General features: G+C 38.8%; 1 protein-coding gene across 1 annotated transcript in view; it reads left to right on the forward strand.

Moving 5' to 3' along the window:
* Window positions 1-14,782, forward strand: part of Cad88C (cadherin-88C) — a 68,436-nt gene that overhangs the window by 53,284 nt on the left and 370 nt on the right. Inside the window, exons 8-17 of the mRNA XM_067763091.1 lie at window positions 3,273-3,584; window positions 3,641-3,737; window positions 5,357-5,853; window positions 5,915-6,072; window positions 8,006-8,187; window positions 8,255-8,667; window positions 9,402-9,534; window positions 9,602-10,544; window positions 12,786-13,177; window positions 13,260-13,401. Of these exons, the coding sequence (XP_067619192.1) occupies window positions 3,273-3,584; window positions 3,641-3,737; window positions 5,357-5,853; window positions 5,915-6,072; window positions 8,006-8,187; window positions 8,255-8,667; window positions 9,402-9,534; window positions 9,602-10,544; window positions 12,786-13,177; window positions 13,260-13,401 (3,269 nt within the window). The remainder of the gene's footprint in view (window positions 1-3,272; window positions 3,585-3,640; window positions 3,738-5,356; window positions 5,854-5,914; window positions 6,073-8,005; window positions 8,188-8,254; window positions 8,668-9,401; window positions 9,535-9,601; window positions 10,545-12,785; window positions 13,178-13,259; window positions 13,402-14,782) is intronic.

The following is a 14,782-nucleotide window of genomic DNA, read 5'->3' on the forward strand; positions in this document are numbered from 1 at the left end:
CCGGGCTTGGTGACTGATACCAAGATCGAGTGCGCAGTGAAGACGTTTTCTAAGTTTAAATCGCCGGGCCCAGATGATATATTCCTGGCCATGCTGCAAGTCTCAAGTAGGGCGGTCGTGGAATGGCTTAAAATAATATTCGATGGGTGCATAAGACTGAATCATTTACCGTACTCTTGGAGAACTGCTCGTGTAGCTTTCCTACCAAAGGCGGGGAAGATCGGTCACGTGTATCCCAAAGACTATAGACCCATTATCTTAACATCATTTCTGCTCAAAACCTTTGAGAGGCTGATAGATGTGTACATAAAGTCCAACGTGGATGAAAAGCTGCTCTCCACAACACAGCATGCGTATGCCAAAGGCAAGTCGGTAGACACCGCATTGCATAGGGTGGTAATAAGCATAAAGAAATCCCTGGAATATATGCTCTAGGAGACTTCTTGGACATTGCCGGGGCTTTCAATAATGTTGCAAAAAGTGCGATTATAGATGGTCTTGATTACATTAAAGTACATCCTGCCTTAATCAGATGGATCGGCTGCATGTTAAATTACAGAAAGATGACATCACAATGGGGATTGTACGAGGCCACGAAATCAGTGGACAGGGGCACGCCGCAGGGAGGGGTGCTATCACCTTTGCTGTGGACGCTGGTCATCAACCTAGTGCTCAGGCAATTCGATGGGGGACCGGTAAAACTTACGGCTTACGCAGATGACGTTGCAATTGTCATAAGTGGAAAGTGCCTTCCAACGTTCTTTGATGGATCGGGCGCTTCGGGATATTCATACCTAGGCATCTAATGTCGGGTTGAAAGTCAATGCGGAGAAGACGGATATGGTCTTGTTTACAAAGAGGTACAAGGTCCCTAATTGGACCAGGCCTAAGTTAGGAGGGGTGACCTTACAGGAGAAACCTTGCACAAAATATCTAGGAATCATCCTAGACAGTAAGCTGTCATGGAAGCTCAACGTGGAGGAGAGGGTCAAGAAGGCGTCAACGGCACTCTATGCATGTAAAAAAATGCTGGGGTGTACGTAGTGCCTATCGCCTTCACTTTCTCATTGGGTTTTTACAGCGATTGTAAGCCCTATTCTATACTATGGAGTTCTTGTTTGGTGGAAAGCCACACAAAAAACAACATACCTCAAAAAATTAGAGGGGGTATGCAGACTATCGATGTTTAGCATTGCGGGAGCCCTGAAAACAACCCCGACGGCTGCACTGTATGCCATTCTGCACATTCCACCTCTAGCAAAGAACAAAGCATTAACGACCGCAACCAGGCTCGATGCTTCGGAGCAGCTTGAGCGCCGACCATATGGCCATAGTAGTATAGCGTCATCAATCACAAGACGAACAGACTACCTGATTCCCTATCTGCGCTTCGAGGGAGATCTTAAGGCCACAATAGAGGTGGACGGTTGGCGCAAGGGTGCGCAAATGGCGGACGAGGCGATACATGTGTACACCGATGGTTCCAAAGTAGTGGAAGGAGTAGAGTCTGCGGTATACTGCGCTGATCCGGAAAGAAGCAGATCCTACAGGCTGCCGGATTACTGTAGCGTTTTCCAAGCGGAAATATTAGCCGTAACCAAAGCAGTAGAAACCCTGGAAGAGAATAGCTTAAGCTGCAACCGTGTTAACTTTTATTTTGACAGTCAAGCAGCAATTAAGGCAATAATCTCGCATAGCACAGCATCTAAATGCGTGTTAGAGTGTAAGCAGTCTCTGGAGAGAATCGGGACAGGGAGACGCATACATCTATATTGGGTCCCAGGGCATATGGGAATAGATGGGAATGAAAAAGCGGACGAACTAGCTAAAAAGGGCGCGTCCCTTGAAGCTTGCTCCGTAGACGTCCCAATTAGATTGGGCGAGATTAAGCGAAGGCGAGAGGTGCACATGATCGACCAAGGTGGAAAGGCGTGGGTTCAAGCGCGGGGCTGTAAAGTGTTGAAGATTATGTGTAGGTCTTACAACCTTAGACTAACACAGTTGCTTCTATCATTAAAAAGAGAGGACTGTAGACTCATGACGGGTATTCTGACTGGACACTGCCTTTAAATTAGGCTTGGTCAGTGATAGCAGATGTAGGAAGTGCGGGTTGGAGGAGTAAACGATCGAGCACGTTCTGTGCTCGTGCCCTGCACTTGCCAGGCTAAGACTCCAGATATTAGGAGTGATACAGCTGTCAGATCTAGAAGCAGCAAGTGGCTTAACTCCTAGGAAGCTTCTGGTATTTGCCAAGAGGACGGAGTTATTTTATAACATAGGTCCTGGTTTTTGATAGGGTTTTTCAGTGTGGTCGTTAAAACAAACTTCTGGTAACACTACGGACTCAATCAGTCTATGTGAGGTCCTCATGGACCGGCCAGTTCAACCTAACCTAACCTAACCTTGCACTAGAATGGGACAACAATATAGCAAAATGGGCGCCGTATCCAAAAAGTTTATATAAAAAAACTTTCGTTTCATGCGACTGATCAGAAATATTACAAACACTAGAAAACGAACTTGTTATTCAACAGTTATTAGCATTTTAATACGTGGGATGCGAAACAAAATAATTGACCTTTTGACCACTTGCGAAAAAAAAGTTGACATTGTGACCGTTTCGAAAAAGCAGGATGGACATAATATCAATATTTTTGACATTGTTATCATTGTTAATATTGAGGTCTTAAAGTTTTTATGGCCATGTTTAAATAGGAAATGAGCTTCCTTCCTCTAGGGTAACATGTCTCCAGATCACTGTACTATTACACCGATGCTTCATGATGGCCTGTACAAACACGGCACGTGCCCGGTTTTTGACAGCCTGGCGGAATTCAAGAAGGTGGATCTTTCATTCATACTGGAAATCCTATGGTTATTGAAGAAATTACATATCTTTTTTAAACAAAGTTCCCCAGCCGGCACTCAGCGGGGCATTCACAATGCACAAAAATGTCTCTGAGTAGAACCGTGCGAAGTTCTTATGAAGTTCAATCTAAATTAGCTTAGGGAATTTGAAATACGCTAGACTGAAATTGCATTAAAATATTTGAATTTGGGCTGCTAAAGGAAACAAATAGAGAATGACCGAATAAGGATTTTGAACAGTTAACCGAATTTCGAAACCGAAACCAATTACAATGGCCGAAGTAAAATAAAACTCCGGCATTTGGTCATTCTCTACAAGTAATTTTTTTGTTTTTTATGTACTAATTAAAATAAATCAAAGATTTTAAATACGAACTATATTCACGTTCTACATTCTCACTCAGCTCGCTTTGGATGGCGGCATAGGCAATTCTCAACTCATGAACTCGGGTACTGTTAATATAACTATTAAAGATGTGAATAATAAACCTCCTGCCCTAGGCGAATTGCCCACAATACGCGTCATGGAAAACACGATTGTGGGCACACAAATATATCGCGTACAGGCAACGGATCTTGATGAAACACCAATTATACGATATCGGATAAATCGTAATAATTGTGAGGCGCGTAATGAGGAGGGCGCATTCATTAAACTCGCAGAATTTGATTTTTTAAATGTTTTCGATTTGGATCCAATACAAGGGACGCTGAAGGTGATTATTCGAGTTTATTTAATTAATAAGAACCTAAAAATACTCTTCTTCAATAGTTGCTTAAACTACTGGATCGCGAAAAAGTCGAACATTTAAAGCTGGCCATAACCGCTGAGGACTTGGCTGCTGTGAAAGGAAACCAAGTAGTAGAAGGTAAATTTAATATTGTAACAAATTTTGGGAAATCCTGATAATTATACACCTTTTGATAACGTTCGAATCGCTGAACTGTCGAATAAATAACTCCAATATTCAGTATTGCAAAATGGTCTTTATTTAGACTACTTTGGGAGTAATACTTCACAATCACAATTATACTTCACTAGTAGCGTGTTTAAATCAAACTGATTACAGATTCCTCAGCTTGCGCTGCTTTTATAATCTCCGCTACCTCGTTCGCCCATTTCTCCTAAGGTCTAGACGTTTCACGAACATGCCTTCTAGAACAGTTTTATCTCATGTATATCTGTACTTTATGTTTTTCTTCTAGCCATATGCCTGTGTATGTGTGAGTAACAACTTCTGCTCTTAGCTGCCGGCTACATACATATATGTATGGGAAATAGTCTCTGCTTCAAGCTGCTTGTTATGTGTTATGTTATTCTTCGTTGCCTTGTACATAAGTGTGGCTGCTTGCTGTTTTTGTTGTTGTGATTATTTACGAACAGCATAGTGATGCTAATATTCTCAACAGTATGAATTTGTTTCTGAATGAGTGTATCTGAGAAAGGAGTGTGCGAATTCCATTTGATATAATCCTTAGCTAAAGTTTGGCAAAGTGTTACGGATATGGACAGTCACGTGGCGGATATGAATTTGGTGTATTTCGGTACTACCATGAGCAGATATTAGCCTAACTGCCACGGGAACGATTTTTCACCGTCTTATCACAGGTTTGCCTTAGCTCGGGTATGTACTAAGCCCTGTAGCTCCCTGTTTGACACCTATAAGAACCTCACTCCATAACAACGAGCTTGAATAAAATCCAACGCATTGGGGAAAACAAGCAGAGCGGAAAATACGCCTAGGTACAAATGTATAATTTGGTGTACGTAAATAAGGACTCTTTTTTACTAAACTCGAAGATATATACGATAATTATCCCCGCAATCACATCAAAATCATAGGAAAAGTTTGTTCTCTGCATTGAAACGGCTCCCAACTGGTTGAGGTTGGCTGACTTCGCCGCCGTTCAAAATAGGGCCATGTACAGGCCCAACTTCTAGCATGCACCGAGCTACTTCTCTGTTTCCTGATCGAAGAACCTGAAACCAAATCGATAACGTCATGATTGACAGAATTTTTTTCCTGTGGTTCGTTTGCGCAAGGGTAACCCCAGATAGCCTGCTCTTTTTGGTGGTATGGCAATCGTCAATTTGAAAACCCCCTAAAACAAAAGGAACATATAGTTTTTAATAAAAAAGTCGCATATCGAGGTGCCCAACTTCACACACTTCCAAAACTTTTTTTTGGTTTGGTTAACGAAAAAAAGGGTGGGCTATTATGGGCCAACCTTGTAAACGAACCACATAGTTTTTATTAAAAAATTCGCATTTCGGGGTGTCAACTTTACACAGCCCTCTCAGAGCCATTACAACCCAAACGATTCTTTAGACAATGCGATTCCCTATAGCACATTTCTTTTACCTGATGCTGGAGAAACGAAAAAGTTTGTCTTGCGTTGAAGTATTACGTTGCGTCAACTTCTTTTAAGAATAACTCATTACAAGTAGATCCAATTCTGTAATGATTAATTTCATCTTTTTCTTTAGGCTATCTAAACATAATAATTGAAGATGAAAATGATAACAATCCAAAATTCAAACAACCATTCTATCGTAAAACGATTACTGAAAACAGCATTAACGGCATATTAATAGTCAACATACTCGCTTATGATGTGGACAAAAACAAGACAATAACGTATTCGTTAGAAGGTAATCCAGCTGTAAGAAATCTGGTACACCTCGATCCACAAACTGGTGAAATGGTAGTGGCTAATAAAATCGATCACGAACAATTTCAATGGTTAAACTTAACGGTGCGCGCAACAGATTCTGGTGTGCCACCACGTTCCACGCTTGTCGATGTGTATGTCTCAGTATTGGATGAGAATGACAATAATCCATATTTTATTGGTGGTTCAAAGAACTATACAATAAGTGAGAATGCCGAGATTGGTGCACGTATCGGTACAGTGCAAGCAACCGATGCTGATTCGGGAGATTTTGGAAAAATCACCTTCCTCATGGATCGCATAAGCTCGCAGGTACATATGTGATTTTTTAAATTTATTTATTCATTTATTTTATAAGGGCATTATATTGTAGGGAAAATTTTCAATTGATGCTGATACTGGTGTGCTCTCTGTAGCTGATAGATTAGATCGTGAGACGAAAGATTTTTACATGCTCGTGATTGAAGCATGGGACAATTATCAGTTTGGTTTTTTGGCGGGGGAAAGTCGTAATGCATTCAAGCAAATCTTGTAAGTAAATATTTTGTAGTAGAGTTTGAAAATATTCATATGATTTTGTCACAGTGACTGGTACACCACAGTAAATCACATTGACAGCTGCGTAGAAATCACCGTGACTGGCTGACTGAGACAGCAACAAGATTTTTTATTCACAATCACGCTTTGCAATAATAGTAATCAAAGACCCATTCAGAGATGTTGTTGTTGTTGTTGTTGTTGTTGTAGCAGTTCTTCTCCCCATCCAATAGGTGCGACCGATCACAAATTGTCATCAATATCCTCTAATGGGAGTCCAAGGACACTTGCTGTTTCAACAGGGGTGGACCATAATGTGAGGGGTGTTAGAGGCGTTGGCTCCACAAAACAATTGAAGAGATGGTTGTTGTCATGTGGGGACGCATTGCAAGCATGGCATACATTTAGTATGTCGGGGTTGATTTTGGATAGGTAAGAGTTTAACCTGTTACAGTATCCAGATCGAAGTTGAGCTAGAGTGACTCGCGTTTCCCTGGGGAGTGTGCATTCGTTTTCCGCAAGTTTTGGGTACTGTTCTTTGAGTACTGGATTCACCGGGCAATTCCTGGCATAAAGGTCCGACGCCTGTTTGTGGAGTTCACTGAGGACTTGCTTGTGTTTTTTGCTTCATACGGCTGAGTTGTCAGGTGCCGTATTTCCTCATAATGCTACAACAACAACAACCCATTCAGAGATCTAGTCAGAGTAACAATTAGTTACATTAAAGTGAAACAACAAGCCTTTGATTTGTCCTGCGATGAAATAGCACTTAATTTCGCAATGAAATGCTACATATGCGACTATGCGAACGTCCCTGCCAGCAGTTGCCGTCTACACTGCTAGAAGCCTCATTAAGTTACGAGCGTTGACGTTGACGTTTGTATAGCCGTCTATGATGGGATATCTAGGAGCACAATCACGCATTCATTGATTCAAATGGGTGTGTGACTGCGATTATTGGAAAGCGTGAAGGTGAACAACGATTCAGATTATCCTACATAATATTTTATTAAATTCTGCATCATATTCTTGTTTTTGTGCTGTTAAAGTTATTGTAAATTCGGACAGTTTTTATAATCATTTGTGGTCGTTGTGCATTTTGTTATTGTATATTGTAACGAATTTAGGGAAATTCCGCTTATTTGCAACCTTCTGCTAACGTAAGAATCGCTAAATTGTTGAATAAATAAATCCAATATTCAATAATGCAAAATGGTCTTTATTAGATTACTTTGAGAGTACTTCACAACCAATAGCGTGCTTAAATCAAAACTGATTAGTCATGCCTCAGCTTACGCTGTTTTTATACTCTCGGTTTTCACGCTCACCCATTTCTCCCAAGGTCTAGTAATTTCGTGAACTTCATGCTTGGTTACCAGCCATATATATGTATATTTGTAGTTTATAACCATATGCGTGTGTATATGTGAGTACTACTTCGGCTGATGATTACATGTGTTTAGGAGAGTATCTCTCCGCTGCTTAGTATCAACTTAGTGATGCTAGTATCACTTAGCAAGCTAATATTCGTCACAATATCAATTAAATCACTTGGCAAGCGTACCAGCGAGTCATTCTAGAATCATCTTTTAATTAACATTTTTTAATCAACCAAATGGGTCAAAAAAGACTGGAAGATAAATTTTGGTAAAAAAAAACTTCAAAATGCTCTTCTGTCACCGCAAAGTCACAAAAATTTAAAAAATACCTGACGCGATTTACCTCCGAGAAGATTTAGGCCACGCTTCTCCAATTTGCAACGTGCTTCTTTTAATTGTCTCTAAAATTGGCGAGACGAACGGCAGCTGAAAGGCAGATGAATTTTCATTGGAAATGTTTTCGTGGCAAAAATATACTCGGAGTGGTCGCCAAATCACAGCCGAGGGACAAAGCAAAAAGTATGGAAACTAACTATTTTCTTTGGCAGCATAACAATACTAGACGAGAATGACAATGCACCCGAAGTCTTTATGCCTACGAGCTGTGTCCTCATCACCGAATATCATGAGCTAAATGAAAAAATTGCCACAATACGTGGTAAAGATGCAGATGATTCGAGCACACCAAATGGACGATTAGAGTTTCAAATTACGAAGGGTAATAAAAATGGTACGTTAATCAAACAACTACCGCAAGGTCATGCTGTTAATCTATATATATTTTACTTCACTTCCAGATCTTTTTGAACTACGTCAGCACGACGATTGGACTGCCAATATTTATGCTCGCTCATCTTTGCGCAACAAATTTGGTAATCATACGCTGACCATAAGCACTCGCGATTTGGGTGTGACATCGAATATCGTTACGAAAACTTTAGATATTTGCATATCTGATTTCAATGATCATCCGCCGATTTTTGTCATTCCGTTACATAATACAACTTTACGTATACCCGAGAACACAACTGTAGGTAGTCAATTGCTACAAGTTTTGGCCACAGATGAGGATATTGGCATGAATGCTTTGGTGCACTATCGTTTGAAACCTGATCCGCTGGGCAGTTATAAGATCTTTGAGATTGATAGTGAGACCGGACAATTGTTTCTGAAGGAGCCACTTAACCGTGAGAAGCAAAAATTACATGAGGTTAGTTGGGGTTTTATTGCTTTATTTTATTTTTTAACGGCCCATGTGCATCTGCTTGCAATCGTTATTGGCATACAAAACTCTTTTCCAGTAGATTCCAATCATCATTATATCTTCTTCATTACTCGCGGTAGCCAACGCCTAAAGGCTTCTTTCGAACACTCTGGGAGTCGCTTCATATGATGTTGTCATGGCCCATGCTTCTGTACCATGTAGCAGGAAGGGTTCAATAAGTGACTTGTAGAGCATGATTTTCATTTGCCGAGAGAGTACTTTACTTTTCATTTGTCTACCTAGTACAAAGTAACCTTTGATTGGCAAGAGTGATTCTTCGCTGGATTTCAGAACTGATGTTGTTGTTTCTTGTGTTGATGCTGGTTCCAAAATAAATGAAGTATTTTTATATTGCCAAGGCACTGACAGTTTTTTAACGATTTGCCATATTTTGCCCATACCAGCAGACCGTCACAGGTCCTGAGATATTGCTCACATTTGGACCGCTCATGTTTTCTACCGGTCGCATTATTCCCATATTAGGACTCCTGTGATGACTGAGAATTTGCTCGAGCTCATGGTGTCCGCGACCTTGGAAGTTTATGAATGCCCTTTTTCAGCTTCGCTTACTCTTTCGCAAACTGTCTGTTTTATCTTTTTTAAGTCTGACTTATATGACAACCTGTTGATCTTGCCTGTGAAAACATTAAATTATGAAATAATCCTTTCTTTTTTTACAGATAAGAATCGAAGCATACGATCAAGGGCTTCCTACCTCATTGAGTACCGATCTAGACTTAACTATCTATATAAGAAACGTAAACGTGTACGAACCACAATTTCTAGTGGAAGAGCTAAAAGTAAACTTTACAGGTTTGAAATCAGAATAATAGTTATAATCACCAATCTTTCACTAACTTTCTACTCAAAATTTGTTTAGAACACGCCGATCCGGGCTCGGAACGCATCAAACTACCCGACACAATTGACAAAGACGAAGTTGATGATCTTGATGATCCGCCGAGCTTAGTTTGTTATTTCATAGTGAAAGGTAATGAGTTGGGCTATTTCAAACTCGATCCGGAAACGCATATACTGAGCGTCGTGAAGGAACTAGATCGTGAATTGATCGCTAATTATACGCTCTTTATAAGAGCAACAGAAAACTGCGCACAGGACACTGAGCAGAGTGGTGGTGCTAATCGACGATTTGATAGTTATTACGATAACTCAGGACACTCGAGTATGGGACGGAAGCTTGCTGGGTTTCTACATAGTACACATTCGTCGTTCGATCGCTTTAAAAATTCGCGCAATCTGCGTTCCGTCGTAAAGCAAAACGACACAACGAGTATGCAAGATGCCTACGACGATGAAGTCGAAGATGCCCAGCAAGAAGCTCCAACTAGCGAAGAGTTGCTGTCGTATGATAGTACAGTGGTGCGCGTACTTGTGCGCGTTTTGGATATTAACGACAATCCACCACATTTTCGCACAAAAGTATTCACCGGCGGTATAACGACCAATGCAGATTTTGGCACAAAATTTATGCGTTTAGAAGCTTTCGATCCGGATGAAAATGAAAATGCTAGAATTTCATATTATATGATTAGTGAGATTAGACAAACTTTATCGGAAGGCTTGGAAAATGTAAAAAAGTCTCCATTTATTGTGGATCGTGAAACGGGTGATGTGCAATTAAATTTTGATCCACAAAAAGGAATGAAAGGATATTTTGATTTTATGGTACTTGCAAACGATACCGTGGGCATGAAGGATGTGGCGCATGTTTTCATATATTTGCTGAGGGAAGATCAGAAAGTTAGATTCGTATTCCGGCTGCAGCCGGATGAGTTGCGTCTTAGAATAAATGCATTTCGAGAGTAAGTTCGAGTTAAAATCCAAATCTATTTTTAATCAATTAATTGTGGAAGTCGAACGATACCGTACTCGTAACTGTTTAAAACCGTCTAATTTTTTAAAATCGAAACCACAGCGATTGAGACAGTTTCATTTGCGAAATCGAAGCCACAATCGTTTGAAAGCATTTAGTTTTTCAAAACTGTTACCATTTCAAACCATTCCATAACTGAAAACCGAACCTTAACCCTTAGAAACCGTTTCATATCATCAAACTGAAATTGAAACGTGACAGCTTGAAACAATCGAAACCGTAACCGTTAGCAACCGATTCATATATTAAAACCGAAATCGAAACGTGTCAGTTCTAAACCGATTCATTTTTTAAAGACGTTAGAAACCATTTCATATTATCAAACCGAAATCGAAACGTGATAGCTTGGAGCTATCAAGACGGACACCGTTAGAAACCGTTGCGCGTTTCGTATTTAAAAACTGTAATTGAAACAGTGATGTTTCCAAACATTTTTTTTTTTTTATTAAAAACTGAAATCGAAATCTTCTCCGTTTGAAGCCGTTTTTCAACATTTAAAACCCGAATTGTAGCTGCTGTTTTAATTTCAATCAGGTTAACTTTTTGAAACCGAAACCGCCATAATCATTTACAAAATTGTTACCGTTCTAAACCGCACACACCGTTCTAAGGCACACACTACGGAAACCATAAGAAACTGGGAAGCAAAGCAGTTCAGACAACACTGGATTGAATGCCCAGGGCAAAGAATGTATCATACACATATTTAGCAGACGAGGCTCTGGCGACCTTAAATTCCTCATGAAACTAGGGGGTGTGGGTGAGATTGCCTAAAAGGTTCAATGTAGTCATATTAAATCGTTCCCGAGAATGGTGGGTTAGTGCCTTAATGATCGATTACACTCCCTGAAGGTTTCGCTTCAATAATAACTACAACAGCGTATCAGCCAAACTCATTAATTTATGCAGAGACCACCTGTGAAATACGATATCAACTAATTAAGTTAAATCTATCCGATACACAAATATGTTCCTTTTGTGACCTGGAGGATGAAAAGCCGGTTCCCGTTCTCTGCGAATGCGCCGCTCTGGCAAAGCAGAGACTCTCACATCTAGGTGGCGTGATGCTTAACCCCTTTGTGATACTCAGTAAAAAGCCTGAAGAGGTGATTGAATACAATAAAAGCCTTCTCACACAGTAATGGGCTGAAATACAATAATAATAGTTTTACTTATCCCAAGCTTTTGAAGGCTCTCGGAGTTTCTGTGGTCAGCGGGTAGAATGCAGCATCTGTTGACCTGCCTTTTTCTGTAGGCCGAGATGTAAGAGTAACAGATAAGTCTACCATCGATCCAAATTCCAACGCACGCACCGCACCTGCCAAGTCCGTTAATTTTTGAATAAAATCAGAGGGAAAATTTGATATTTTTTATCTACTTAGGCAATCTTATGAATTTTTCCGAAGTTTGTCCGCTGATTAACAGAATCTCTCTCAACCTAACGTTTGCCGACTGATTAGCGTAATCCTATCTACCTAATAATAAAGAGGACTTTTTAATATACATCCAGCTTTTAAACATATTGTAACGAATTTAGTGAAACTTTGCTTATTTTAAACCTTCTGCAAACTTTCGAATCGCTAAATTGTCGAATAAATAACTCCAATACTCAGTAATGCAAAATGGTCATTATTAGATTACTTTGGGAGTAGTACAATTATACTTCACTTCGCAACTGATAGCGTGCTTAAATCAAACTGAATACTGACTACTCAGCTTGCTCTGCTTTTGCCTTGTCCGCATATTTCTCCAAATGTCTAGACGTTTCTCCTTCTAGAATCTTCTACTTGGTTACCAGCTATATGCGTATTCATTTGTAGTAATGTATTTGTAGCTGATGATTACATGTATCTCTCCGTTGCCTTGTATATATGTTTGTAGATGATGATTGATTTGTTTACGTACATACGAGTGGCTGCTTAGTATCGGCTTAGTGATGGTATCGATTAGTGATACTAATATTCGTCACAATATGCTTACCACATGGCGGTCCTTGCCCAACTCGACCTGGCAAAATTTACCAATGTGCCGCTTTATGTTCAAATAACAGACGAAAAATAATACTTTCCAAAAATTTGAAAAGATAAATTCCGTTATATAATAATTGATCATTTTTAAATGGAATTACCTATAGAATACTCATTATGTCATTTACTTTTCATTTCCCTAGGACACTCAGCAACGTAACCGGTGCTATTGTCAATATAGATGAAATTAAGGTGCACGAAAATAAGGATGGCTCTGTGGATAAAACCAAAACGGACCTTTATATGCATTTAGTTGTGCGCGAGGACAATTCCATTTATGAAGTACCTGAAGTTCTTAAACTTATCGATCAGCATATCGAACATTTAGATGACATCTTCAAAGAGCTGAATGTTTTGGATACACAAGCAGCGGAGGCTGAACTACTCGTAGCCGGGCCACCTAAACCGATGTTTGTTTGGTTGATTTTTACAAATTTATTTATGGCTACTTTGCTGGTGGTAACATTGGCTTTGTGCGCGTCACAGCGAAAAGGTTATAAAAGACAATTACGCGCAGCTAAAGTGAATATCTTCAGTAAGTGGGAATTCCGGCAAATGATCGCTGCGATCTCTTTTGGTTCTATTAAATCTTTTGTCAAATATGTATATCTTTATAGGAAATTCTTCGTTATCGCTGCAAAGCAACACAGAACCAGCTACAAGAGTGCCAAATACGAATAAGCATAGTGTACAAGGCTCAAATCCGATTTGGCTTAAGAGTTATGAAAATGAATGGTTTAGAAATGAAGAAAATTTAAGGTGATTAAATAAATTGTATGCGGTACAAAAATCGTGTACTACAAAACTTTATTTCTTTGTTGTAGTACATAACGTATGCCAATTTTATCAAAATAGTTTTTGTTTTATCGGCCTATTGATAAATGATTCAAGGTTCGATTCGAGCTCAAGGCCAGAACAATAATTTTTTTCTAATAATAATTAGTTTTTTTTTTTTAATTTTCCTATAATTGAAAAATTGTATTTTGTTTTTGGAATAGTAAGTTTTTTTTTAGTTTTTGAAATCAGTACTTCTTGAAAACATTTTGCGTAGTGACACTTTAACTTTGAAATATTTGGTAGTTAGTTTTTCAAAAAACCTCAACTTCGACGAAAAAACGATTCGCTTTAATTTTCAATATCAGTGCTTTTCAAAAGCATATTTTTACGAATATTAGCATCACTAAGCTGTTAGTAGATAAAGGCACAACAACAATAAAGCAAGCTGCCACGCTTGTGTATATGAACAAATCAATCATCAATTACACACATATGTACATACAAGGCAACGAAGAGATACTCACAAACACCTGTAATCATCAGCTGAAGTAGTTACTCACACATACACCCGGATATGGCTATAAGATAAACAGAAACTACAAATATACATGTATATAGATGGTAACCAACCAGGAGATACAAAAGTTCTAGAAGGTGAAACGTCTAGACCTTAGGAGAAATACGCGAACGAAGCAACGGAGAGTATAAAAGCAGCGCAAGCTGATATAGTAATCAGTTTTGATTTGTGAAGTATAATTGTGAAGTACTACTCCCAAAGTAATCTAAATAAAGACCAGTTTGCAATACTGAATATTGGAGTGATTTATTCAACAGTTTAGCGATTCGAACGTTAGCAGAAGGTTTCAAATAAGCGGAATTTCCCTAAATTCCCAAAAACTTCAACAATATGATTTCTATATTTATGCGATAAAAACAAAAATATCGGTACTGCATAACCTCAATTTCGTGGAAGAACCTATTGTTTCTTAATTTTTAAAACCAGAAATTCTCAACAAAATATTTTCAGTAAAATTATCTTTGAAAAATGTATACATTTCAATTTTCAATCTCAGTTACGTTCGAAAAAAAGATTAAGAGCTTTAAGAAGAAAACAAACATAGTTTTAATAATTTTTCAAGGAAAGCAAAACCTTTTTTTTTTTTCAAAACGTTTCCGAAAAAATTTTAAGAGAAAAAATTTACTTTTGAAATAATAATATTACTATTTCAAGGAAAACAAAAATGTCGGTACTACATAACCTCTATTTCGAAAAAATCAGTTCTATTTTTTCAATATCAGTACATTTGGAAAACATATTTGGGGGAAAAAAAAATTATTTTAAAAAATGTTGAACAAGATTAAA

This window comes from Eurosta solidaginis, chromosome 1, assembly GCF_040869045.1.
Source record: "Eurosta solidaginis isolate ZX-2024a chromosome 1, ASM4086904v1, whole genome shotgun sequence".
Taxonomy (NCBI): Eukaryota; Metazoa; Arthropoda; class Insecta; order Diptera; family Tephritidae; genus Eurosta; species Eurosta solidaginis.